This window comes from Excalfactoria chinensis, chromosome 9, assembly GCF_039878825.1.
Source record: "Excalfactoria chinensis isolate bCotChi1 chromosome 9, bCotChi1.hap2, whole genome shotgun sequence".
In the NCBI taxonomy this organism is placed as follows: Eukaryota; Metazoa; Chordata; class Aves; order Galliformes; family Phasianidae; genus Excalfactoria; species Excalfactoria chinensis.
The window spans coordinates 16531659-16558960 of record NC_092833.1 but is presented as its reverse complement, the minus strand read 5'-3'; the positions used below and the strand labels follow the sequence as shown (position 1 = coordinate 16558960).

The 27302-nt window shown below is 42.0% G+C and overlaps 1 protein-coding gene across 3 annotated transcripts; it reads right to left on the bottom strand.

Moving 5' to 3' along the window:
* Positions 1–258: 258 nt before the first annotated feature.
* GOLIM4 (golgi integral membrane protein 4) lies at positions 259–26938 on the bottom strand. Of its 3 annotated transcripts, XM_072344472.1 has the most exons (17): positions 26597–26938; positions 15854–15928; positions 15042–15091; positions 14361–14414; positions 13701–13851; positions 12470–12552; positions 11950–12033; positions 10234–10272; positions 8947–9105; positions 8277–8609; positions 7133–7371; positions 6580–6659; positions 5995–6107; positions 4891–5058; positions 4092–4160; positions 2655–2735; positions 259–2299 (listed from the first exon to the last, which is right to left on the bottom strand). In XM_072344472.1, exons 1-17 carry the CDS (start codon positions 26781–26783, stop codon positions 2138–2140), a joined length of 2127 nt encoding a protein of 708 aa, XP_072200573.1. In that variant the 5' UTR covers positions 26784–26938; the 3' UTR covers positions 259–2137. The 3 variants fall into 3 exon arrangements, with proteins under 3 accessions (XP_072200573.1, XP_072200574.1, XP_072200575.1); XM_072344473.1 differs by lacking the exon at positions 10234–10272 and having other exon boundaries at positions 260–2299; positions 26597–26935; XM_072344474.1 differs by lacking the exons at positions 10234–10272; positions 11950–12033 and having other exon boundaries at positions 260–2299; positions 26597–26933.
* Positions 26939–27302: the final 364 nt, after the last annotated feature.

Genomic DNA, 27302 nt, shown 5'->3' with positions numbered 1-27302 from the left:
GCCTGAAGGAAAACAAAAGGGGATCATCACAGCTGCTTAATAACCACACTCTGTCTCTCCACCAGCATTAAAGCTGTCATATACGTCCTGTAACAAGTAATGCTGTTTCCATTAAAATAAATGAAGTATATATTGTGCGAGACAGAGCCCGCTGTATTCCCATGTTCAGCATTAGTTTAATATTTGTACATTTACCTCCATAGTTACAGCCTTAACCTTCTGCCATGGAGTAATGAAGGAGCCACAGGATGAGAGAGGACTCCCCTATTTGAACACACACTACTGACTGGGTTCCTACACCTCAGGTTGGGCAGAGGACAGCTGGTCGTCTTCATTTACTTGCTAGAAAGGTAAAGAGATGATGTGTTCACACTCCAGCACTTCATGCTTCTGAAAAATCAGATTATATTCTAGTTTATTGACAGCTGTCAGGTTTTATTATGCCTCAAATAATTAAATACTGCGACAGTGACATTAAAAATACAGGCCAATTTACCAAAATAATTGTATTCTGCAGATTATGTACATATTATACATTTTACAGTATCATGTAAACTTCTTTTTTTATACATAAGGTAACTTTGATGTACGGTAACTGGAAACCCAAAGTACTTGCTGACAAAAATATTCCTATGAAACATAAGCATCATGTCTGAGATATTCAGGAATATTACCGGGAATGGAATCCAATTATAAAACATAACGTAATTGAGTTAGTAGAAAAATGAATTAAATTACATTCGTAACAGAAGTTAAACTAAAACCGTTGCTAAGCGTTGTTGTTTATAAAGGGAAAAATCCCAAACCCTCTCCTTTTATATATTAACACACACTTCCTAAGGGGAGCTACTGCGTGCCTCATTTCCAGCAATGGGGCATGGCCTAGGAAATCCAGATTCCCACTCTCCTTAAAACATATATTAAATAACTACGGTCTGTACCAATACAAATATTGTATATATTCATGCACTGTGATTATGTTCATAGTAGCTCACACCAAGGCACCATTTTTGTGTCACTGCCCACCCCTTTTCCGTTACACCCAGGCATGCAGTGCTAGAGATGTTGAAAAAACTTCTGTGGGATTTGTCTCTCATCTGATTTTCACACCTGAGGACACAGACATTTTTCTGGCTTAGACTTAGAAATAATTAAGTAAAAGAAGGTAAAGGCTTCAGTCCAACATCTGGCAGCAAATCACACCAACACATTCTGAATGCCTTAACCCTCTCCCCAGTCTCCAGAAAGCATGTCATGAAGGTGATCTAATTACAGTTGGTAGGTCACATTTTTAATATATTAGCTAGGATGACAGAATTGTTCCTTCTGTAAATCCTAATTCATGTGACAGCTGTAGTGTTCTGATTTGTCATGAAGGATCATCAAGTCTAAATCGGTTCCTAGCTCTCATCTCAGCATAGCACCATTTACGTTATCTGCTATGTAGTGCATGTAATTGAAGTACCTAGGCATGCTCATTAAAATAAATGCATAATTTAGCTGTATATAAACAGCTGCCAAAATGAACAGCTGTTAACCTGGCTGTATTTCGAAGGCTTGTAAAACTTGCATATTTTATAACTGTCCCGCATCTGTAAGAGGCTTGGTCCCACAAACAGCTGGGCATGTGCTCATCGTCAAGGATCTGAAGAATCTCATGAGGTTATAATGAATGAAACTACCTGTGGGCCTTCAGGAGAACGGCAGGTTGTGCCTCGGACAGGTAGCTGGCCAGCCATTAGTCACGTGAGTGGTGTCAAGGAAGACAGAGCTGGATTGACTAATGCTGACTGGGTTTAGGCACTAGATGTATTCCTTCAGATGTTGAGCATATCTGAAATTAGACCGAGTGTTCGTCAGGCTTGGATAAAGTGGAAATGTATCACGGATTGGCCTCTTAAAACATGCCCTGAAGGATGAAAAATGAAACCTGTGTGATGTCTGCTTATGTACATCTTTAATAGAAAAGAAATCCTAATCTAGAGTATCAAAATACTGTATTCATATAAACGTATGAGAGCATCTAATAGAAAAGTAACGAGTAAAACACAAACTTATCTTGGGATTTAAATATCCCAAAAAGGTTTTTCTTAAAATCAGGAATGTGTGTGCTACCAAAAAGTGAGGACTACATCTCCTACATCTCCCCTCGTCTCCGTGTTTTTGCTGCAGCAGCTCCACGTTCCTCCTCCTCCTCTTCTTCCTCCTCGTAATTTTCTTCATGAACTTCCTTCTGAGGGTTGTTCTCATCTTGCATTTCTTGCTCTTGATCTGTTTCTCCATTATTCTTTTCATCTCCCTGATTTATTACAAGAAAAATAATCAGATTCCACAAAAGTGGCAGTTTCTTCATAGTTTATTCTGGGGCAATGAGAGGAGGTTAAGGAAAAAAAAGGAAATGAATTGGCTAGTTGTTGCTGCTGCTTTCCATGCATAGGAAAAGCTTTCCAAAGGTGTCCAAGCACCAACAGTGGATGTAGGGGTGGAAGGATGAGCAAAAGGAAATTCAGATAGAGTGTGAAAGTTTAAGATCTATAGCCTGAAGAAAGTTAAAGCCGCGATTATGCAATGTCACTGTGATACGATCACAGCTGTGTTAAGTGTTTAATCCCGTCATGTCACCCACTGAGTTTATGGGTTTACACAGCACTTACGTTTTCATCATTTTCACCATATGGCTCTTCAGCATTGCGCTCCAGTTCTCGTTTCTTCTCCTCAGTCAAATCTTCCTGAATCTGCAGAGCACAGAAACGTTCTGTACATTTTAGTTGTTATTTATTTATTTAAAGTAGCCTGTGGCATAAGAGTGTGCACATCTTCACTGAACAAAGACTTTGAAAAAGAGGAAAAGGCACAGAGAGGTCAAAGGAAAGAAAGCCCAAATCATGAATCTGCTCATAACCACACAACCACTTCCAGCAGGGCTCCCTCTCACGTTCTCCTGAACAGCAACAGCCAAATTATTTAGCTTCCCTCTCCCTCTCTCTTTCATCCTTCATTGTAGCAGGACAGTGTACTCAGCAGTTGCTCCAAGCAGGTCAGAGCTGCTTGTGAACGGTTTGTATGGGGTGAGATATCGCTGCCAGCAGATGAGAAGCTAACAAACCCGGATCAACTGATATTTAAACAGGATTTGAACAACAGCAGCATGTAATATTTTAGTCAACCTACTACAGAAACTATTCCTAGTTACAGCATCTTACCTCATTTTTGATTACCCATTCAGTTGCTGCTTACAATTAATGCTTCCAGTAAGCACGCTGGTTCTAGTCCTTTAGGAAACGTGCATCAAGTTATTTCCTGTAGCCAAAGTAATTGCTAAATGCCAGCCATTCCCAGTTCCTAATGACTGGTTTGATTTAAGTACTGTATTTTGAACTGTTGAATTCTAAGTGCATACCAGCTAATCCCCATTAGTGAATAATGAATAGCCGTTTATATTGCTTTTTGTAAATCATTATGTATGAAGTAGAAAATAGCAATTGATTGGGTAAGTACTGAAGAACTGCAGAGCACAATGCAGGGTAGCGCATGTTAATGGGAATGCCATTCAAGGTATGAAGGAAAATCTCCCTTTTCCCTCCTTCTATTTCTCCAGTTCAAAGCAATGTGCTAACAGCTTCCTACCTACCTCCAGAGCAGCAGGGGCTAACTTGCAATGCTTAGGAGCACAGATAAATCAAAGTCGGTCTTAAACAGTAAATAATTGACCAAGAAAGCAGTTTGCCCAGAACAGCAATGTGTGATTAGAGGTGCAAAGTTAATGAGGTTTGCAGTGACCTTCAAAGGGCTTTAGGTTTGCAGGATTTTATCCTTGCATTGTGAATGGCTTAATCTTTTCAATTATTTCACAATTAATATTGTGTTATAGGGAAGGCTAACAAATCACAGCACATAAGCAGGAATGACACTAAATGTCTCTGTGTCCATCAGCGCACAGCAGAGTAATGGCGAGGTTTCATAAAGTCAGAAACTACCATTGGCAACGTGCTTTGGGTTCACTTTGCAGTTATAAAAGATACCAGCCTTGAAAGTTAATGAACATTTGCTATGCTATCTGATCCACATATGCCTTACATCTGTTTTCTTACCTCTTCCTCGCCCTCTTCCTGATATTGCTCATCCACATTATCTTCCTGCTGGTCAGGATTTCCTGCCATCTGCAGAAAGATTATGTGAAAATTCAGTTTTTGTGCACGTAGCCATTAATTTTAGAAGACAAAGGGTTAAAGATTCTTGTTCTGGAACTAAAAACTTTATGTAAAGGAAAAGAAAAAATATAATAGGATGAGAAGTTACAGAGCGTTCATTAGCATTAATGATAGCCTGGCTATAAGACTTAGACTTGCTCTAAATTAAAAGATAGACAGTAGAATGATTATAATAAAAATCACTTCATAAAATTAAGCAATACTTTCCATACTAATTGGGAATGAAACAGTCACATCAATACAGACTGATGTCGTAAAAATACAGATTATCTCTGCCTAGAGGAGCTTACAGTGAGAACATAACTGAAAGGCGCGGCATTCACTGGAATGGCCACGAAGGTATGGGATGCCAGTGCTTACAGCTGATTGAGTGCTGATGGCATGGAGACAGCACAGCAAGGAAAAACAGAATAAAAGCATGGAGACTGCATGAACAGGGGCTCCAGCAGTGGTTTGTGTGAAGGTCATTACAGAGGCCCCTAAGAATAAGACTATGGAACCTTTCTGGGCAAAGCTAGTCATGAAAGACGTACTGGTGTATCACCAGGAGTCATTTCATACTTTCACCTATGCATGGTTTAAAATAGATCTTTACATTTGGAGTTAAGTGTTCTCTCATCAAATGCTACTATGCTGCTTTTATGGAGGACCCACAGGTGCTTCCTTTCCCTTTACTGACCACTAGGTGCTCTTCCACTCCGGGATGCCCTTGTTTCTCACTGTTCTGCTTGTGCTTCTCATTTTCATCTGGTAAATTTTCTTCTCTCTCTTGTTCAGCCTCCTCAAATTCATCTTCTCCCTGATTGTTAGGGTCATCAGCAGGGTTCACATCTTCCATGGCTGCCTTCTGTATTTTTCAGATATGAAAGTTAAATACACATTCATTTAATCTCGCAGTCAAATTCCATTTCACTTGAAAGCTACCTTAGCACAAGATATGTTAGAGCCACGTAGGCTGCCGAACTCATCTGTTTACTGAATATCTGAAAACTGACAATGCCTTGAGGAAGACCAGGTTAAAAAAAATACCTAAGAATTTAATGTACACAGCTTAAAAGAGATGAGAGCTCTCAGTATCAGTCTGTTTTACAACACTGACCTCATCTGTATTTAGTCTTCGCCATATTTTGCCATTCAAAAATGAACATTTTCTTTCTGTTTATTCAGTCTTTCCAGTATCTTTCTAGCCAATAACACAAAGGTCCTTTAGAAATATTTACTACACCACATTTGCTTATGGGTTGGGGAGGAGAGATGACATGTTTTATTTTCCACAATACCGTGTATAAAAACTGAACTTGGGGAAGGCATGATACTGATCCTGCTGCATCTAAACCTGTGTGCAATCCATACTGGGACTGCTGGCAGTGCTGAAGTGATGTTCTCCTTTCAAGAACTCACGCTTTGTGGTACTGACAGGATTTTGATCTAGTGACCACTGATTCCTGTGGAAAGGCTCCAGCTGGTTTCAGTGGTTATTAAGTTGGCTCTCATCCTCTTATCTAATAGAAATATCACCAAATCCTTTATTCTACCTAACGCACGGATCAAAAGAATTTACAAAAGCAACTGGCTTCCAACAAGAAAACTCTCTTTCATTTCTTCCCAAATTAGAAACAGCAACTTTAAATAGATCGCGGATGTAGTTTCAAACTGTCAGACTCGTCTTCCCAGCAGACCTCTGCTTCACCTTATTTCTGTAATGTGTAATTATGTTAGATGAGACTTCTGGGTTTTCATTTCAGTAGCAATTGCAATCCATAGCATCTTAATTCATACTCACTGCTTCATCAGCCTGCTGATTTTCTCCTTGACGTTCTGGTTCGTGCTGTTCATTTGCGTTGTTTTGATCCTCATCCTCACCTTCATCCCGGTGCTGGTTGTCATGTTCATAAGCTGACAAATTTTTTGACATTATTGTACTACTGCAGTTTCTAGGTAGCCCTTTTAACAAAGAGTGTCATACAGTAGCTTCCATACGTGCTCTTAGCAGTAGGCAGCTTCTCCCTGAAGAGCTTACCAAACAGGTAATGCTAACAGAGCTCTTTTACTTGTAGAAGGAAACTATCACTAAAAGATCATTAAATCTGAAGACATCAAAGAAAATCATAGGCAAAGCCATAAATGTAACAGAGACTTCAAGCCCAGTTCAAGGAGCTTAATCAAAAGGACATCTCTCCATATATCCATGTCCATATACATATGGATATGATCTTTGTAGTGAAACCTGTATTTCAGTCAGTTCTGACAGTGTTACTTGAGCTTGGGGTTTTAAACTGCTTATTTTTTTCTTTGTTTATACTTCATTTGAATCTGAATATAAAATAACACAAAAACCTTATGGAAGGCAGTTCAGAGGAAACCTTACCTCCTTCTTCTTCCTGAATACCTTGCTCTTCTTCCCCTTGTACAATATCATGGTCCATGTTATCATAACGAGTCTGTTGACTGAGAAAAGTAAATGCAAATTCATTATTTCAGCTTCAAAAAGCGTTTTAGCTTCAAGAAATAAACCACCATACCTGCATTTCTGCCTCTCCTAACTCCTGCCAGAACGTTTGCCACTCTAGCTTTATATTAGCTGTTACTTCTTAGCATCACCTGTCCTGAAAGACAATGCCCATTATAGGATGAGCACTCCCTATACTAACCTGCATGCTCTCATTTCTCCAGATTTCAGAGGCTTCCATGGTAAAAGGGGAAAAAAACAAACAAAAAAACCCAACCAACCTCCACTCTGAATAGCAGCCATCATATTTATCCATAGAAAGGAGATCAAGCTAACTTCATTTAATTTCTGGACAGCCCAGACTTGTATTAGATTTGCCTCTTTTCAGTGGTGGTATGGGAGATGTCACAATACCCAGAGCACAGACCATGTAGTGCCCAGCCCATTACAAACATACGTAAAAGATTTTAACCTCAGTCGGTTCTTATAGAATTTTTCTCCTTGCTCTGCCTCTCTCTGTAGCTGAAGCTCTTTTTCTTGAAGCTGTTGCTGCCGTAATAGCTGCGTTTGAAGTCTTTGCTGGTGCAGCGATTCCTGATGTTCCCTGAGCTGATTGGCTTCCTCTGCTCTTTGGGCTGCAAGCTGTTGCTGCTCCAGCTGCTGTTCATAGGCTGGTTTATATCTTTTTGTGACAGCTTTTGTTGGTGTTACCTGCCAAAGAAATGTTTTAGTCCCAGGTTAAAATCCTATTATTCAGTGATCAGAAGCAGGCATGAAGAAACGTCTGACACCAAAAGTAAGTGAGAAAATTATACAGATCCTTTATGCAATGGAGAAAATTGTAACAAAGTTATTTCATTATTTGTTTTCTTTGTTTAAACTCAAAGCAATTTTTTTAACAGACTTTGAGAGTTTTAGGAGTGTTTGTGGAGAACGGTAAAGAGGATAAGAAACTGCAGGAAGCTTTTCCATTAATATAAAAGGAATCAGTAAGATGTGTATTCCATTAGAGATCTGATCTAGAACATTAATCCAGCGCTCAGTGGTTTTATTTAGAGCTGCACAGAACAAGACTTGCTACTGCTCCACACTGATTTCCCCTATGTTAGTTGTGTTCACCTTGCAGTTTAAATTCCCAATTAAATGGCAGCCAACACTGAGTGGGAAACACACTTATAGAAGGAAGGTATATCTGAAAAGGGAGGGCTGTAATTTGCTGAGATTGATCAAATTAATATGGCAGGACACCTTCTCATCAAAGTGCTGATCACGATTCCCTTCCAGCTCAGGCTATTCTACGCTCATAAACTTTCTACTTTCCATTACCTACCACAGGCTTCAAATTTAAAATAGAACACAGGATTTATCATGATTTTCTTCCACCTGTAGCTCTTTATCAGCAGAATTAATGTTAATTAAGCTGCATTTGGCAAGCACAGCAGTAAGCATGTGCTGATCCTAAGCGTGTAAGTGCTTTGAATCCCAAATTTTCTGTAAATGCTACACCAATTTTACCCGGGAACAGGCAAGTGAAGTACCAGGGCTAGCAAAGATGAGCGATGCCTCCAATTAAACAGTGAATTAATTAACCAGTCAGTAAGAAAAGAGCTTCATACCTCTGATGGAAGATGTTCACCCAATATGTTGGTTTCTTCTTCTTTCTGTTCCTGTTTCTTCCACTCATGCTCTTCTGGTGCTTGGTCCTGTTCCTCTTCTAAGTGCTGAGGCTGACCTGCCTGCTCCATTTCTTCTTCTTCAAGTTCTTTTTTGCGTTCCTCTTCAGCCTGATCAACACGTTGATCGTCATCCTCTCCAGCTTCTTGTTGCTCCTGAATATTTAGTTCTTTGGCATGCTGGCCCTCGTTAGCCCTTCTTTGTAGATGAAAAGACTCAGCTCTGTCATCTCTCTCCTGGGTATTTATTTCTTCTCTCTCTTTTGGCTTCTCACTCTGGAAAACACGTAACATTATACAAATGCAAGATATTAGGGATTTCATCTTTTCAGGAGAGCTAAGCACCAGATACAGATACCTTTATTTCCACCTGCAGTAGTGAAACTGTAGTCAGGAGAGCCAACTGGCTGCCTTAGCACATGCTACCCTTCCTGCCAGGAGGTATCAATACCTGATTCTTGGCTCTGCATACCTAAACAAGCTGTTACACAATACAGCAGCAGCATCAAGTAGTCCTATATGCGTGTTTCCAATGGAAGTTAAACACATAGCTAGTATTTTACTGAACAGAAACCATTTCCTACAGCTCATATAGGAAGTCAGTGCTTTATACCTCTTCGTGCTCTCCAGCTCTGCGGTGTTTTGGGAGGTCACTGTGGGGAGATGGCGCCTGCACCTCTGGTTGTTTGTTTGGTTCCAACTTCTCAGGTTGGCGGAAACTTGGTATTTTGTTCAGTGTGTCCTTCAGCTGTTTGTATTCCTCCACCTGGGACTGAAGTCAACACATTAATTACACCACATCCAAATCAACTTCTTAATAAAACGTAGCGAGATGCCAGAGTGAGCTTGCTGGCAAGACATACGATAGAAAGACTCAATATTCACATCACAGCAACTACTAGCGAGTAGCAGGGATGAGACCTTTAAAGAATGGTCATTTCCATGCGCTAAACAGCATTGATTCATCATAATCTTTTCAGCCAAAGTGCACGTGCATGAGAAGATTGTTGGAAAAATCCCCATAGGACAAAGGTGAAGATTTGTTTTTTTCATGCTAAGCAGGAGAATTGTCACGATGATGCATTTTTCTTGGCAGATTAAAGCAAGGGGAAACAGAGCACCCCAGCTTCTTTACTGATAGAAAGCAGCACAGTTCTTTTAGTACATATACACATCATGAAAATGCCAAATCCTCAACGTTTAGACAGGTGTTACAAAAGACAACAGACGAGATACAGAACTGAGGCAAGGAAAGTCACAGAACACCTTCTGTGAAAGGAAAAAGGAAAAATAAATAAAAATAAAAAAAGACCAAATGTAAATTTCTTAACTCTTCCTAAACTGTAACAGTCGGATGTATTCTGATTTGCAGTTTAATGCTGTACAAGATCAGAATATTTTTCTCACGCCTTGAAAACCAGCATGAGAAGCAAGGACTGGTCGCTGCCTATATGATAGGCATAGAAGAGAGCTCGTCACAAAGTAAAATGTATTGAGAAATGCAATAAGAGCTGACCAACTGCTTATGTGAGAGGTAGTGCCCCACAGCAGGGTCCCTCTGTCACTCCAGTGGAGGTGGTGGGAGCATTTACTATTCTGAAGTCAGAGGTGCACTTCATAGGTCATTTAAAAACTCAGCTTAAAATCTGGCTAACGTTGTATGTCATTCAGTGTGTTATGTGGTATCATAGCAATCAATAGTACAGCAGACAGGCACGATGCATCGATGAACAATGCATAATACTCATACAAAACAATATCCACAGTGCTACAGATTGACATGATGCATTGCATTACAGCTCCGAAGCTAGGCGCACCTCGAAGCATCCTCAACAGACTAAGGCAGCCGTTACAACAGAGGGGCCTAAAAGCAAAGCAAAGCAGAACGCAAAGTAATTACTTTCATCATTCCAGAGGGATACTTCTCTGTCCTGATTAACTGTTGGAGAGTCCAATGTGAAATTTTAGAGCAAAACATAGTATTTACTCAACATAAGACAGATACATAGGTCTTTGATTTTTATTTTTCCCCCCTATTCGCTGACCACGCAGAGAGACCAATATGCTGGGGTACTTAAACTGTGCATGTCTAGATCAGACTTCAAGTACTCCATCTCACCATAGAAATCATTGTAAGCTGAACATTGTGATTCAGGGCCACAGCCTAAAAGGTATTAAGGCTGGCAGAAAGACGGGATTTATAAAAATGTATAAAGAGTCTGTCTGGCTGTTTGAGCTATGGGAAAGGACAGAGATTACAATGCCTTGAAGATTCAGGTCACAAATACATTAGTGCTGTATTGACTACTGATGTTTAATGTCTAGAATACACCTAGAAATAGCAGGGTAATTTACAGAGCAGTATTTCTAAGCGATAATCCCTTGTGCACTTTCTGCAGCTGATTTGCAGGAGAAACTGTGAGTGTGCTGAATACCTTCTGTTCTGAAAGGCTGCAGGAGATCCTCCGCTTAAATGAGGTTCTCCAAATGATCAATGCCACATTCCACTTACAGATAGAAAGGCTTTGTGTGACACAAAACTAAATCCAAAACCAGGAGAAGTAAAAGGAGCCTCCCTTTGGCTTTGGCAGACCTTAACTCTGGCTCTTGCTCTGCCCTGAATGAGTTTCATTTATTACAAATACATACCAAGTAACTAACAAGGACAGTGGGAACAGAGCTTAAAATCAGCTTGCAGCATGCTTAATGCTGGAAATTAAGAATCTTCAATATAGTCCATGAAAGACTTTCCTGGTCTCTCCCTATCTTTTGAATATCTGCCTGCAATGCACAAAACAAAGAGAACCCCCTAAAAAAACAAAATCCTTTTAACACAACTCATGATTTGGTGGACCTTGAAAACCATTCAGATGAAGAAAGTTAAGTCAGGAATAAAAGTAACTTCCCACTGCCTTTTTACCTTCCCTCTCATCTTGCATCAGAGTCTTCCTTTCTCCAGCATTACACCCAATTTCCAGTTCTCTGTGACCTACACGGGTTGTACAGCTGACTGAATTTGCCATAGCCTAGCAAAGTTTGGGCTACATGGGTGGTTCATTTGAAACCAATCTAAGACAATGCTGCAGCTTTTAAAATAAAAAGGAAACCAATTTGAATTTCAAATGTTGTTGTTTATCTGAGCTTGTTTAAATGAGCTTGTTTATCTACATACATATATACCCAATCTCCCTTCCACAGATGCACAAAGTCTTACTCATATACAAAAAGAAACTTCCTTAGACATCAGCATCCAGGTCTTTTAAAAGTGATACATGTGAAATTCAGAGAGAGAGATTTAAACTAATAGAAATTCTATCAAAGACAGAAAGAAAGGAATTCTACAGCTCCCGTAAGTGCAGAGATTCTCTTCTTCCCAATAACACATGCACTCTGGGGCCTACAAATACAGCTTTGTATTTCCTAAGAGCCCTGTAAGTTGTTGCAGCTTCTTTAAAGCAACCCTTAAACTCATGCATTTCTCTGCAGTGTGCAGCGTTGTGCTAATTGCAGATTCCCCATGCGAAAGGCTACATGCATAACAGTTACAGTCAGCTGAACTAGGAGAAACTAGCTGTAAGGAAGGTTAAAGCTAATACAAGCTGCTTTCCTTTCTGACCTGTGCAGCAGCTAGTGCACTCTTGTGGTCTTCCAATGTCACTACAAGCTGGTTGTGCTGGGAGAGTAAGTTCTTATGCTGTTGCTATATACACACACAAAAAAAAGAAGAGCATGACACGTTTCACAAAGTTTATTCTAAAGGTAAGTCAGGTAGCCTAGGGGGTTCTGAACTACAGAGATCATTTGATGCATTGTAAAGTGCAACATTCTTTATGGCAAACACACAATCTGCTACTTACAAGTTTCCAATTCTAATTTCTACAACTAAACTCTTTCAATTTAGTCTCTTCTTAAATGTGTGTATATATATATATACACATAAATTTAAAATGATTACGTTCCGTAAGTTCAGGTGACAAAAACCAAGAAATGCAGTTCAACCATATTCGTCTCCCTTTTGCCACATTGGAGAAATGACAGGTCTTTGTCACAGCCCATTTGTTGCATGTTAAATCTTGGGATTTTTGTTCTATTTGCTAACTAACAATTCTGGCAGCTCTCCTTCCAAACAAACCTACCTTTACATCTTGTAACTGGGTATGAACATCTTGGTGAGCTTTTCTCAACTGTCTGTTCTCCTCCCGTAAATTATACAGGGATTCTATTTAAAAGAAACAACGGAGGTTAAACCCGGTCAGGTTTATAATACTAAAGGACCACAGCAGGAACTACCTAAGAATCCACACAATTCCAATACTAAATCTGGATCAGCAAAATGGTAGGATTTGTTTTCCTTACATCTCTCGCTTATCCTATAAAGAATCTTACATTTTCAATCGAAAAATAACTGCAATATTTGGTTAAATTTTATTACAGTGCACCCAGCCTGCAACTGGAACTATACATTGCCATTCATTCCAGGGACTGCAGATGGCTAAATTCATTATGGTAATCTGAATCTTTAAAATGCAGAGAGGAAGCCACCCTCCCCTCTTCCCTCTTCCCCCACACTGCATCTGGTGAGTGAGAGTTTTATTCCAAAGGACTAAGCTATTATTTTGGAAGAGGTGCCCAGATGGCCAGCATATTTAAGGAGCTTTACGTTCTGGGACCAGGGAGAGGGGGCATCTCTTCCCACTTCTTACATTATGTTGATGTGGAATATTGCAAGCAGACACAAGCAAGCTCTGCCCACACTCCAAGCTGTTAGGCTGCAATCCAGCCCAGCCCCAGAGCTCGCTGTGTGACTGCACTGGTGCAGTGCCAAGGCAGAACTAATACACACAGCCCTTGCCTGTGAAATACTGTGCAGACAAAACTGCAGAGAGCTCCAAAACAAACTCGTGTGTTAGTGACACATGGGAGAGAGTGGCCATGATGGGGAGCCCCTCATCCTTCTGTTTTATGCAGTTGTATAATGAGGATTGGAGAGTTCTGCAAACTGCAAGACATCTTTCTAAGAGGAAACTGGACACTAAATAAAAATGAACGCTTTATCTTCTAAGCACACAGGTGCAACATGTTTCAGACAAGCTGGGAAATACAGAGAAAAACAGATCTGTGAGAAATGAGGTATGAAAAGGCTCTTCATAAAGAGGCATAATTAGGTATCAGCTAGAAGTGACAAAAATTATTAACTTCTTTTGTAAAGAAGAGATTTCAGAAAGAGGCCACAGAAAATCATAATGAAAATAATAGTTCTGACACAGCTTACACCTCCTAATTAGTGAGAATAGACATTGTGCCTGTCTAGCTCACATCACACAAAACAGACAGACACACACTTAAATATGGGCAGCCAACATATACCCTTCAGCTTAGAGATCTCCTGCTCTTTTTCCTGCTGCAGTTCTAAGTATCTCTGCTTGTGATCACTGAATGTCCTGCTGAACTCTTCCCCTTGTTTTCGGTGATCCTCCTCGAGGTTAGCGTGCTGTTTCTTTAGTTCTTCATGTTGACTCTGCAAGTATCAAGTTGGACACTGGAACAGCTCTGTATTAGCATATCTGGCTAATATTGACTTTGGCAGTTTATTGAATAAGTCTAAATGAATATGAAGCATTCATAACAGGAAGTTTATTACTCAAAGCATGCAGCCTGCGGATCCTCTCAAATACAAAATGATCTCTGTGATGAGCAGTCTCCTTTTCTAGGGCTATGTCACCTCACCCAGCAGTTGCACTGTCCCATGGGGAGATGCTGAATGTGTCTGAGAAATTCCTTAGATGCCAAACTATGTAAAGTCTGATAAGTCGCTGCTCCATACAAGTAATTGCATTTGGTAAGATTACATTACCCAGTGGAAAGCCTGATTACTGAAAAACACAGTAAATCAGCTTTCAACAGCACTGTTGTACAAGGAAAGCACCATCAGTGTGCTGACATTCTGGAATGAGATGACTGAGGCCATATACCCTTCAAGCTACAGAATACCAGTGTCTTGTGAAACTGGATAGCTCAGTTACCTACCTTCAACATCTGGTGCTGGACGCTCAGTGCACTGTATCGGCTATTTGAATCTTGCTGTAAAACAAACAAAAGCAAACAAGCACACATTAGTATTAATCTGAACAATACTGTTATTCACCTAGCCTCAAATACATGCAGTTATCTAGGAGTCATAAACATCATCAAGAAACAAATTAAGCTTGCTTTGAAACATAACAAGCCAAAGACAGCTTTCCTTCTGGGTTTGGTATCTAAAACACTTTATTGTTTGGGTTTTTTAACTATTTTATTATTATTTATATGTGGTTTCCTGTTCAAAGACCATGTGCTAGAAAGCTGTCGCTGTTCTTTTCTCTGTGGACCAAGCAATGGAAAGGTTTCTAACACCTTTTTATTCCCCTGTCCCTTTAAAACTAATAACAGTGTTTGAACAACTATAATATAAACAGGAGAATATCTTTTAAAGTAATTTCCTGGAAAGGCATCATTACAGCTTATTAGTTATATCTCTTATTGCAACTCACACAATTAAGAATGGCAGAGGAGAAATGGAGAAATGCAGTGAGAGCTCCTTCAATGAGCACTTGTAAGACCTCTTTCTTTGAACAGCTGTAATTGCAGAGCACAGCCTTTTTCTTGTAGCCCACATAGCATCAAATATTACTGAAATCTCAAAAGCTGGTACTAGGACTGATAACTTACCCTTCCTTTATTTAGGGTTTCCTGTGCTTCCAGTTTATAAACAAGAAAATCTGCAACATAAAAGGAAAAATACTCATTAAGAACAAAACCGAAAACTTTGGAATCTGTACCTAAATATACAATGCAGTTGAAATACCCAAAAGATCTTCAGAAACAGAGGAATTTAACAGAACGTTCAAGTGTTGAAAAAGTATTTTCATTCCTTTAATCACAAATAAAAACATATTTAAGTATTTGTATGAGGTATAGGGGCAACAAGTTCAAGGCCACGGACACGAATCTCTTACTCAGCCTCTCTCAATGGCTTTATTCAAAAGGAAAAGGACAAACACGTTGTGTGTGATTCTGTGACTTTTCTATTACAATAAAGATGTGTACTTTAAAAAGCGAGAAAGTCAAGACTAAGCTGAAGTATAGCAAAAGGAAAAAAATAAAAGGGGCCTTTTGCTTCAGTTTGGGATACAACAATGACAAACTGCCTTTGTGCATCACGAGGCAGCCGTCCAGCAGATGGCACCAGGCAGCCATCAGGAACCTCACGCACACTACGTCATTTTTGGAACCTTTGCTACAGCGGTTATTTAATTCATTGGCTGAGTCATCAGTTTGATGAATAATGGAGACTTGCATGGTTTGCCATGTTGTGGTGATCCGCAACGAGTACTAAAAACACAATCCACAGATCTGCCAAGGTGGCCCCACTGATTCATTATATCAGTAATTCATTTGAAATACAACAAAATGCATCTGAAATTACTTTTCTCTTAAATACTGAACCAATCACAGAAATCAAAGGGAAAATAATGTTTTACCTTCTTTTGCTTTCTTATGTTCAAGCCTTTCCTTTTGCAGTGATTTTTCTAATCTGGATCTGTGCTCATATACAACTAAGGAGAGAAAATTTGTATACGATTCAGTTCACAAGTGACAGATGCAAAGAAAATAAAGAAATCCAACCCCACCCAGAATATTCCAAAGCATCAGCACAGAACGTGCCCAGAAAATACAAGCAGAATGAGGTCACAGGGTTAAGGACTGCTGACATGATTTGAGCTCATTTTTCTGTGTCTGATATCGAACCTGAAGTTTGGATCATCTCCACTGTATAGCAACAGAATGCAGTAACTATAAGTTATTTGTTTATGGGGAGTCAGCTACGGTTGTTCTACAGAAAACCTACCCGATCCGTTTTCCTCCTAGGGTACAAATGTACCAATTTTCTCATTCTTTCCTTCTCTTCTGCCTTGTTTGTAAAGAGATGAGGACATAACCAGGACAGCCCTACCCCCAGCACTGCCACAGGAGATCCTGCAGCATACAAATTGCCATGGGAGAGAAGCAAGCCAGATGCACAGAGCAGGATGGCTCTGAAAGGTGCAGCAGCACACTAGATTTGCTGTTTAGTCTAAGACACGGAAAACCCAAGATCAATCCCTAAGTTCCTCTGAAAGCTTGGACAACTTTGTTTTCTTTTGAATTGTAAAGCCTGGATAGCAGTAGATTTGCACCACATGGCAGCCGCTCTGGGTCACATCTCAGTACCAACATACCTATGGTACCATCCCTTGAGCGCTCACACAAGCAGACCCCTACCAACGAGTGCATACCTGGAGCTTGCAGCATTTCTTTGCCACTGTCCCCAGCAATTTGTGACCCTCAAAGACCATCCAAGGCAACGGCTTGCTTATGACATTCCAAAAGGGGATTTCAGTTTATGAATTTATCTAACTGGTTAATTTAACAAACACAGATATATCTAATTTGCATTCCTCAAAGGAACTATACAAATTAATGGAAACTGTGATTTTCCCTTCGAAACTAGGAAACACATTTGCTGAGAAGCAGACCATTGGTGAATGTAAGCCTTCAACAAGAAGCCTCAAACAGGGATTTTTATCTTGGCAGCCACAGAAAACTCCTCTTGCACCTTAAAAAGCATTCGTAATTCCAGCAAGATGCATTCAGCAGGCTCTTTGTCTCCTGGCTTATCTCAAAGTGTTTACATTTTGGCTTAGGTGACAAGGATTGATTAGCAATCCAGCTTCTATCTCTGCTTTGCTATTCATCATCCAAAGCCAAGGGCATCAGTCAAGATGAACGAATGTATCGACATCCTCTGCAACAAAACAAGCATTTCATGAATATTCACAAAGTGACCAGCAAGTAAGTTTCCAGAAAAGAAGAAAAAAATGGCACCATGACAGTAATGGTTCTATCTGAGCAGTGAAGATTGTGAATGCTGAACTGCATTGCAAAAGGAGCAGTGGTTGTAGCATAGCAACTCAGGAGAGAAATGAAAATCCATCATGGTTTCCCCTCCCACGCAATCAGGAGTGGAAATAGGCTTCTTGGCAATTAGACCAAACCACAAACGGATCTGGAGGTAACATTTCTCATTACACTGCTTCGTCTGCAAGCGGATCTCCTTCAGCTCCTCCCCATGTTTTAGCAAGTGTGGGGAGAAGCCCTTCACAATAAAGCCATAATGATAAGGGCAGGAAGAAAAGGAATGCCACATCTCAGCTTCTAGGAACCACATTACTTCATACCTTTCACATCCAATTTTGGCTCTGCTAAGCTCTGGCTGCCTTGACTTCACACAGGACTTCAGAAAAGTGCTATTAACGTCCCCCTGGGTGGCACATCCCTCTGCCACTACTGTGCTGAAGCCTTTGAAACACTGGAACAAAGCTCACCGTGTCCTAAAATAGCCTTTTAGATGGCCAAAAAGCAAGTGAGGAAAGGGCTGAGGGGAAGTTCCTCTCCTCCATCCCCTCCTACTTAATTTGCTGGTTTAAACACATTCAGCAACACTTTTCTCTCTTCCATAGCAAGGTGATCTAGCCTCAGAGAGCAAAGACCAGCGACAGAACCAGTGAGATCACAGCTAACTAAGGCATCTTCTGTGTTCAATTATGAAATGTTTAGCAGTTCCTGAATTAAGATTTAAGACTTCTCTATCACCTTCTTTTCTGAGAAAGGGGAGGAAGCTCACATCACCATGACCGCTGCTGAACGTTAATTGCAACACCGGGGTGGAGAGCTCTGATGAAAGCGAGATTATTTAATATTCATGGTTGGTCCACTCTGCTTCACAGTCAAACTATTAAGAAAAATAAGCTGTTATAAGATACATCAAAAGTATTTCCTGTTATTGTCAGCAGTTTTTCAGCTACGTGACTTTGGTATTTGGGCTGTCAGAAGCACAACCTGAGAGCATCTAAAACACCCCAACTCCCATCACCTTCCACACCGAGAATACACTGGGACTTAAACAAACACAATTCAACAAGTCTTATTACTTGCAACGTTATCATCTCTTCTGTACTTCTGCAGTCTTTCTCTGAGCTGAGAGTAATGTCATCTTTGGTTTAAAACCAGAAGATTTCTATAGTCTTGGCAACATCCAATGGTATTTTGTCTCAGACTGTGGTGGAGTTGAACGGAACCAGCAGAGCGTGCCCTACCACGCTGGCACCTTTCTAGTAATGCTATGAAGGTCTGTACAACACAGACATTCATTATAAAAATACTGTTACATTTCCAATTCTCACCCCTGTGAAGAGAACTATTTGAAATGTGAACCCGTGCAAATAACTTTTCTGCTCAGAGAAAACCCATTTTGATTAGACGAGTGAGAGCCCCTTCAATCCATGCAGATTTTCTAGTCCAATGATAATAATTACAATTTTGATCTCAGAAGAGATTTCTTGACTCATCTGACGCTAATGTTTCACGCTGGGAGAACACATGATTAATACAGCAAGTCTCTTGGAGCCTTGAGTTCTGTGTGCCATGAAGGCAGCACATCTGGATTCAGATAGTGAGATCTCACATGCCACCAGCAACCACCTGATCAGGAACATACTCTTACAGCATGGGGAGCTCTTGGATGAGCTCCCTACCACTGCCCTGCCCCTACTGCAAGTGCTGAAGTAGAGCCACAGTAGGCTTCCCATACTAAAAACCAGAAAAATCATATTTTATACCAAAACCAGACAGCTACAATATACCGAACAAAATATCGAAGCTATTTCATATTTTATGCCCTGTATGTTTTCGACTTTTAATTTACAAAGAACTGAAATAGAAGCCAAGATAATGTGGAGCTGATCATGCGTGAAGAACAAGCATTCTTCTGGCTTAATTACCCAACAGTTTTGTACACAGGCAGGGATGGACTGCTCTCATTTTGTTCACTGCAAAGCGCAGCTAGCACTGTCTGCAGTATCCCATTTATGTCCCCTCTAAAACAAACTCCTACACTTGGCAGTTTTCACACGTAAAGAACAATCAGATAACAGCTTTGTCAAATTACAACCAGTTCTCACAAAGGAGCAGAATTTCTCCTGGCAACTAAACCGTGTGTTGGTAATTGTACTTAAAAATAACCACTGCTTTGACCTAATTCTCCAGTCATTTGTGTTGTGCGTGGCATTAATGATTCTAAGAAAGCGCTTTGTACTTAACAGTGGGATCTCCTGCTTCCAGCTCTGCAAAATCCAACTCAGTCCCTGCTGTGTTGCCGGACAAGAACCATCACTGATGGTCCCTATGGAACCTGCCCTACATCAGGGGTTTTTACCAACCTCTGTACCATTGAGTGTGGAAACAGACTGGAGAAGATATCAGAACCAATCGTGATCGAAGTTCAGAAACGCTCTGGAATGTGTGCAGGCTTCAGATAAGGACATGAAACTTCTACATGCTTATCAAACCTTCAGCTTTGCATCCTCAAATAGAAAAGAGGAAAACCCAAAGCACAACGTGCACAAGTGCTGCAGATCCTAAAGGTTTTGCTTGCATGCAGTTGTGAAACAGGGCAGTGCTGGGGAATTCAGCACACTAATAGAGTTCATCCCAGAAAGACACAATTCTATTTCTAAGAAATAGTTTTGGCCTCCGTTCAATTATCAGGATGATGCGAAAATTAATCCCAAAGTGAAGTAAACATCTAAATTAACAGAATCCTATTTCAGCCTCGTGTACTCTCTTAGAAGTAAGTGCACCTCGAGGAAACAAAAAGGTTTAAAAACAAATCCCAAGCAAAACCGAGCAAAGAGGTGGGACGAGGGAAGGTATTTATCACGTTGGAGCAGCAAACGTTTATTTTTAGCGGCAGCTATTCCAGTTTGAGAAGGATTATTAAACATGATTGAACGTTTAATCCCTAGCTGCTAGGCTCCAGACATGACTTTTACTTGGAAAAAAGATCATATTTTCCATCCCAGAGGAGATTTCCTGTACACTCCAAAGATTTCTTCCAGCCTCTGGTGCCACACATGGCTGTGATACACTCGGTCAGATTAAGATCTCACGTCCCATATGGCATTTCCTGTACTCCTGTCTCTGCTGAAGTGGTTTTGTTAGTTTTCTTGTTTTGAAGTGATGAATGCAAGTCGTTCACACAAAACCTATTTGGTGCATTTAGACTCACATTTTTAACTGTATTTTCATGATTGCATTTGTAAGATATTCTTCTGCCAGACACAGTTACTTGACTGTTCAATTCTTCTGCTGCTAATGGCGCTCAAGTTATCCTTTAAACCACACGGGATGATTAGCAGATGCCCTTGTAGAGTAATTCCCAGAATCACAGAATCACTTTGTTTCCTTTTTCATTTCTTCCTTCCATTATCCTGCCATTTCTGTCATAACACAGGAGATCGCTTTGTAGAAAACACACAAACACGCAGAAGAGCTCCAGAGACAACGGCTTCCTCCTTCACATCACCTCTGACTGTCTGGCTCTGCTCATCCATCTCTCAGCTCCAGGAAACAACAGCCTGCTCTTGCTCTCAAAAAATCGTTTTGGACTCCTTTCAACTTTATGAAAAAGTCCAGCGATTCTAATGGCATTAAAATCCTACGTATGTGTATTTTCCATGTACTTTATTTTTTCATATATATATGTATATCCAGAAATGAGCAAAAACTGACACTGAAGAGAAATGGTGTTGATTACCCACACACCCCAACGGTCTATCCCAACTGACACCTACATCTGCTGGCTTATCATAACGGAATGTGGCAGAAAGTGACACAACAGCTATAATTATCACCTTGCAAAACTGCTCAACCACTTCCCCCGATTTGTTCGTGAGTGCTATAATGTAGGGGCTAGGAGCCAGCTTCAGGTGTATGGTCTGAAGAACTGCATACAGAAATGAATTGTTTGAGTTAGTGGTTTGTGATTTGTTTCTTAAACAGAAGCTTGCTATAACACCCAAAAATAGGCATCCGAGGGAATCCAAGTTCAGTCCCACTGAACTTGGGGACCTGAGTCACCACAGGGAAATAAGGTACCAGGCACCTTGGAGGAAAGAAAACCAAAACAAACTGTGGAAGAGGAGATAATCCAGTTGTAGTTTCTTTTCTCAGGAAATTTGATTTATTCTGAACGGCCCAAAAAATGAACAGAATTGCATCCAGCACAGAAGACATTTGTTCAAAGAGCACCCAAACAGACTGCATTCCCCCAGCACTGACCTCAGCCTCCAACATGATATGAACGTCATGCCTTTAACTCATTATTAAACCCACCAACACGAGTCACTTAACAAAAGGTGAAAAGATTCTGCCTTAATCATTCTGTATATTCTTTTCTTCCCCCAGTAATTTCAGTTATTTAAGCTTTCATTGCAATTAAATCTCAGAACAGGACCTGATATTATTTCTGTGCAAGGATCCTATTGCAAAACTATTGAACTATACTAACCACAAATAGCTGGAGACATCCTCACAGCCATATAAGAGATGCTACAATGAATACTCAAACCTCAGAGGGGATGGAAACTGTCATGGAGTCGCCCCACCTAGATACATTGGCTGAGTATACTGTATCCTGCTCAGCCAAAACAACCAGCCCGATGAGACAATGTGTCTGGCACGTTACATTTAAGACCTAATCTTAGAATTGTAACTGAACCTCTCGGAGAGTATGTAACCTCAGACATGAACTGTAAAAAACAAAGTTGTCAATATAATTGCAAAGTCTTTTTCCACCCTCTTCCACTCTTCCCACATTGTGTGCTTAGCACAGCAAGCCATCACCTGAACTATGTTGCTGATGCATTCTGCACATGCATGTGCCTCTGATGAAGTTCCAGCAGGTCACCTCCCAAGAGGGGCCTCAGTCTAGGCTGAATTGCCCAAGAGGCAACAATGAACTCTATTGGCTTTTCAGCTGAAGCTTTGTAGAACTGGATCAGATAGCTTTGTGGAAAGCCACACGTTGTCTGCAACTGTGCCAACTCTGACCTCTTGAGTTCAGAGCCCCTCCTGGGTTGCTGCCCAAGATTACAGTACAGTCTCAGACTGCAGAGATTGCCTGAAGGCAGCAGATACATTAAGGCTCTAACAGAAAGATCAGGAAAATGAAGGTAGTAAAAGACACTAGATGTAGGCTGTCATTAGGATTAGGGATTAAGACAGATTAAACAGATTAAAACAGTACACAAGGAATTACCTAATGCCCAGAGGATGGGAAGACAGAAGTTGTGAGAGCTAAAAACCCATTTGTAGATGCATTAATCTCGAGGCAGTCCAAGATACCATCAGGTTTGTCTACAGCTGTCAGCACATATCTGTTTCAGCAATGAAGTCCATTCCTATACAGTCAGCAGCTTAAGACTTAGTTTGATGGCATCTTTGCAGGAGGCAAACAGTATCAAGTTTATTTTTTTTATCATTTTAAGAAATATTAAATAAGATTGTCTCCATGTTTCAATCACATTAATGCTCAGAGAATGAGATTTAAAATAATCAGCTTACCAGGAAGATCAGCTTCTCAGCAGAACACCTTATAGATAACAATGGCTTTGGGTTTTCTTAGCAGCCAAGAGATTTTGTTTCATCTCAAAATGTAGCCTCTGGTTAATTCCCATTGTGAAGCAGCCCTACTTTCTCCTGCCTATCAGAACTTTGTTAGGAGGTACAAATGCCAAAGTTTGACATTTTTTTCCACAGGGTCCTGGTGGACAAGAAGCTGGACACAAGCAGCAGCATGCGCTTGCAGTCTGAAAGGCCAACTGTGTTCTGAGCTGCATTAAAGGGATGGCCAGCTGAGAGAAGGAGGTGATTTTCCCCCTCTCCTCAGCTCTTGTGAGGCCCTATCTGCAGTACTGTGCCCAGGCCTAGAGCCCTGAGTACAGGAAGGATGTGGAACTCTTAGAGCGGGTCCCAAGGAGGCTGTGGATGCCCCATCCCTGCAGGCATTCAAGGCCAGGCTGGATGTGGCTCTGGGCAGCCTGATCTGGTGGTTGGTGACCCTGCACACAGCAGGGGGGTTGGAATGAGATGATCTTTGAGGTCCTTTTCAACCCAGGCCATTCTATGATTCTATGATGATTCTATGTGGCCTGGAAGCCTTGCTCTTGACGAGAAAACCTGCTACAATGTGAACTGTTTGAAGGGCACGCCTAAGATCCAGCCTCTAACCAGTTAACCTTCCCATGCTGCCTATGTCAGCCACTGTCCCCATCACAACCTGCCCTTATTTCACGAGCAAAAATGCTTCTCAGCTGAGTAGCACAAGCTGCGAACACCTGAAGGAGCAGAACCCCCTACAACAGCCATATGCACCGCTCTTCAGACCATTGCACACGCTAAATGATTTTGACATCTCTTCCAGCATCGTTTTTCAGCTATCTGTACTTCTTGTACATTTTGGTCCTGTATTTTCTCCCCTGTTTGTACAGAAGATTCAGCCTGCTTCACACATCACATTTATAAAGCAATGCTGTGCAAACCATAAAAATCCAAGACTGGCTTTTCAAGGAAAATCAGAAAACGTTGCTCAGTCAGGCATGAAGAACTGGCAAATACCAAAAAGAAGCTTCCTATCACCTAGCATAGATTAAAACCCTAAAAAGCGTGTGGAGAGAAAATAGTAGAGGACGCAGCAGGAAGCAAAGGAAGCCTACGCTTCAACTGCATCTGAGAATGCTTCATATTCTGGGCAGACCAAAAGCATTCATTTCTAAAACTTTGGCATTGAAATCTGACTAGATAAACAAACTTCAGACTAACTTGTGCTCCTTTAAGCATTTCACAGACTGGCACAAATTTCATCCAGAAGCCCCAACAGTGTTTCTCTGTGTGCAGTCAGGAGAGCAGCCCTTCTATAGGTCTGATTAGTCCCAGCTAAACCCAACCAAATGGAGAGGATGGACATTATTTCACTGCCATCCCAGCATCTCAGCCCAGCAGCCCTTCCAGGAGCACAGCCAGCCCAGCACAGTGCAGCTCGGGATCCTCAAAAGAACAACTCCGTAAAGTTTCCCTTTTTCCCTTTTTTAAGTAAATAAAAGCCTACTGATGAAATGTTTGCTCAGGAAGTACATGTCCAAGGTTGAGTTCTCTTCTCTGCTGGTAATGAGCTTTAAAGTCTTATTCAATCACCCAGAAAAGAGCAGAAAGCACCGAGGAATCAACCAGTGTGAATACACCCACTCTTTCCCTCCTGGCAATGCAATGCAAGTGAACCAGCCCTTCCAGCTACTTCCCATTTAAAGGATTTTGGTGCACACTTCAAGACTCAACATTATCTCAGAGAAAACGATTATGTCACACGGAAGAGATAAGCTGTGCTGCTTCAGTAATAATGCAATCTTCATGAAAGAATAAATCCAAAGAAACCTCTCTTGTGTCACAAAGGATGGCAAAAAGATGTAGCTTTGGTATTTGTAGGGCTGGTTTTGTTTGGTGACAGAACGTTGTTGATTTAAAATCTGGGCTATTTAAAGGTTCAAAGTGCAGTCAGATGCTGCACCTGCAAACACAAGGTTTTCTGTTAGCACGTCGTGTTGTTTATACATCCCTGTTTAGAACAAATTCCCTCGTGTCACTCCATATGAAAGAGGTCAACAAAGTGGGAAGCGTTCAGAAATAGCTCTAGGTTTTGTGTATCAACAGTTAGTAAGGAGTTTGTGAAGCTTCAAGTCGACTGGGCACAGCCCCTGAGCCCTCTGCGCTCCCACCACTAACAAACTCCTCCAGCAAAAGCACAGATGATGACACACAAGTCCATTCCAAAGAACATCATACAACAACTACAGGGACTTCTCCACGAACTTGTTGGGACAGCTGATGGTACGTTTCAAAAGGGGAACACATGAACTAACAATCTGCATTCAACCTATCTGATCCAAAGCCCATCTCTGTTTGTTTAGTTTGTTGCATGCTCCTCTTTGGCATTGCCAGAGCAACAGAGGAAGCTAACTTGTTGAATTTTAACCTGAGAACAAGATGTTCCTGTTTCCCCTTCAAATACTGTTGGCAAACATACAGAATAGCAAAAGTAGCCTTTTAGCCCTCTGCCACACACCCACCTCCCAGCCAAACATGTACACCACGCTGGCAACTCAAATGAAAAGTTTTAACTATTTTCTGTTAGAGCATTTCTGCTTGGAATTGAAAAACAAAGTAATGGAGGCCTTGGGTCACAACTAAACGCATCCAACTTATAAACTAATGTAGGCTTATTCTATTAGACTCTGCTATCTCTGTATAAAAGCTACATGCTTCTAGGCATGCTCTTATGTCTGCTCCCACACAGACAAGTCTGGTGGAAGCTCACCCTGAAGTTAAGTAGCATTACACTTGTTAGAGCAGTTCATTCTGTCTTACACCATTTTGGGGGGGGGGAATTCCTAAAGCTTTCTGAAAGTTGGCTCCGGACTTGGTATGTGTTGGGCTCACATTCTCACAACCTCACACTTCACAGTTAGACAGGTGCTGAGGTCCTGCACCCCCAAGAGTGCTGATGCTTCACATATGTGTTTGCTTCTTTGCATCTGATTCCTGCATGTCAGAGATCAGCAGCTTTCCATCAAGTACGCAAAGCCTACATCTGGTGCATCCTTAAACCAAGCTACATAAGAACTTGCATTTATGTGACAGCTTTAAGCCAAGAAACTCAAGGTTGTTTCATTACCAATACAGTTTATTTGAACTTTACACTCTAACTTCTTTTTTTCAGGGAGTAAACTATCACAACGTTCCTCACTCTGTTGGAGTCATTTCCATGTTACCTGTCCTCCTGCAACTAGAACTTCGTGCTTCTGCAGCCAAACAGTCGGTAAGCACCACAGAACAAGTACAGCTGGGACAGCACAGAGGCATGGAAGTCCCAGAAGGGTGTTCTGTATTGCTGAGCAGCAGCATAGCTGCCTTTTACACTCATGCCAACAGCTTCAGTGTGCTGTGCATGCCTTTGGGATTGACAAGCACTCTACACAATGCATGGGAGCGAGGGATGCTTGGATGCTTTCCTATCATGTTTCTACACCTACTGTAGAGAACCTGCTGTAGCAGGGGGATTGGACCCACGATCCCCAGAGGTCTCCTCCAACCCCTACTATTTTGTATCAGAGCCGTCTACCCTGCTGGAGCTGGGGGGTCTCACACAGCAGGGCAGCCCCACAGCTGGTAGGGAGAGGAGGGAGGGAAGCCTCTCAGGAGCAAAACTTTGCAAGCAGTGGGGCAGCAGAAAGCCAGGCTCCCACGGAGAAGGGGGATGCGTGCAAACCTCGGCTGTAGGCGGGCAGCAGTACCTTGTAGCTGGGCCGACAGGGACTCCTGGTGCTGCTGGTACTTGAGCGCCGTGGCCTCAGCCTTCCGCAGCTGGCTCTGCAGCTCGTAGTACAGCATCGCCCCGTAGATGAAGCCGAACACCACAGTCAGCAGCACGAGGGTCTGGAAAATCCGCTTCTGCTTTCGGGAGCACATCCCGTTGCCCATGTCCCCGGCGGGGTCCCGGCGCTCCCGCCCCTCACGGCTCAGCAGCGGGAGGCGGCGGGCGGCGGCGATGAGGCGGAGATATCGGCGGCCCCGGGCCCGCGCCGGGGGTGAGAAGGAGGCGGGGTGCGTTCGGCCGAGCGCCTCAGCCCCGGGGCACCGCCGCGACGCCCCGGGCGGCCTCGTGCAGCCTGCGGGCCCCGCGCCTCCAGGCGGAGCCGGCCCGCATGCTGCGCCGCCCGGGCGGCGGGAGGGGGCGGCCCCCGGCGCTGTGGCTACGGGGAGAGGGGCGGCTCCCTGCTCTCCTCGGGCGGCCCCTCCGGACCGATCCGGCCCGGCTCGGCCGCCACCTGAGAGGGAACAAAGGAAACTTCCCCGACCCCGCACTTACGTGTCACCGCCGCTTCACCGCAGCTCCCCGCCGCGGGATCCCCGAAGGAAGTCCCGCTCCGGGCGCGGCCTCATTGGGCCCGACCGCGGGGCTCTCCCCTCCCTTCGGAGAGGCAGCGCCGGAGCGCATTG

What these genes read in the sequence shown, in the direction of transcription:
- GOLIM4 (XM_072344472.1), bottom strand. Translation starts at nt 26,783, where the DNA reads ATGGGCAACGGGATGTGCTCCCGAAAGCAGAAGCGGATTTTCCAGACC. An exon ending in ATCAGCAGGCTGATGAAGCA is followed by an intron (nt 5,059 to 5,994) that starts GTGAGTATGAAT and finishes TGAAAAATACAG; the next exon opens with AAGGCAGCCATGGAAGATGT. An exon ending in AGGAAGAGGGCGAGGAAGAG is followed by an intron (nt 2,736 to 4,091) that starts GTAAGAAAACAG and finishes TGTGCTCTGCAG; the next exon opens with ATTCAGGAAGATTTGACTGA.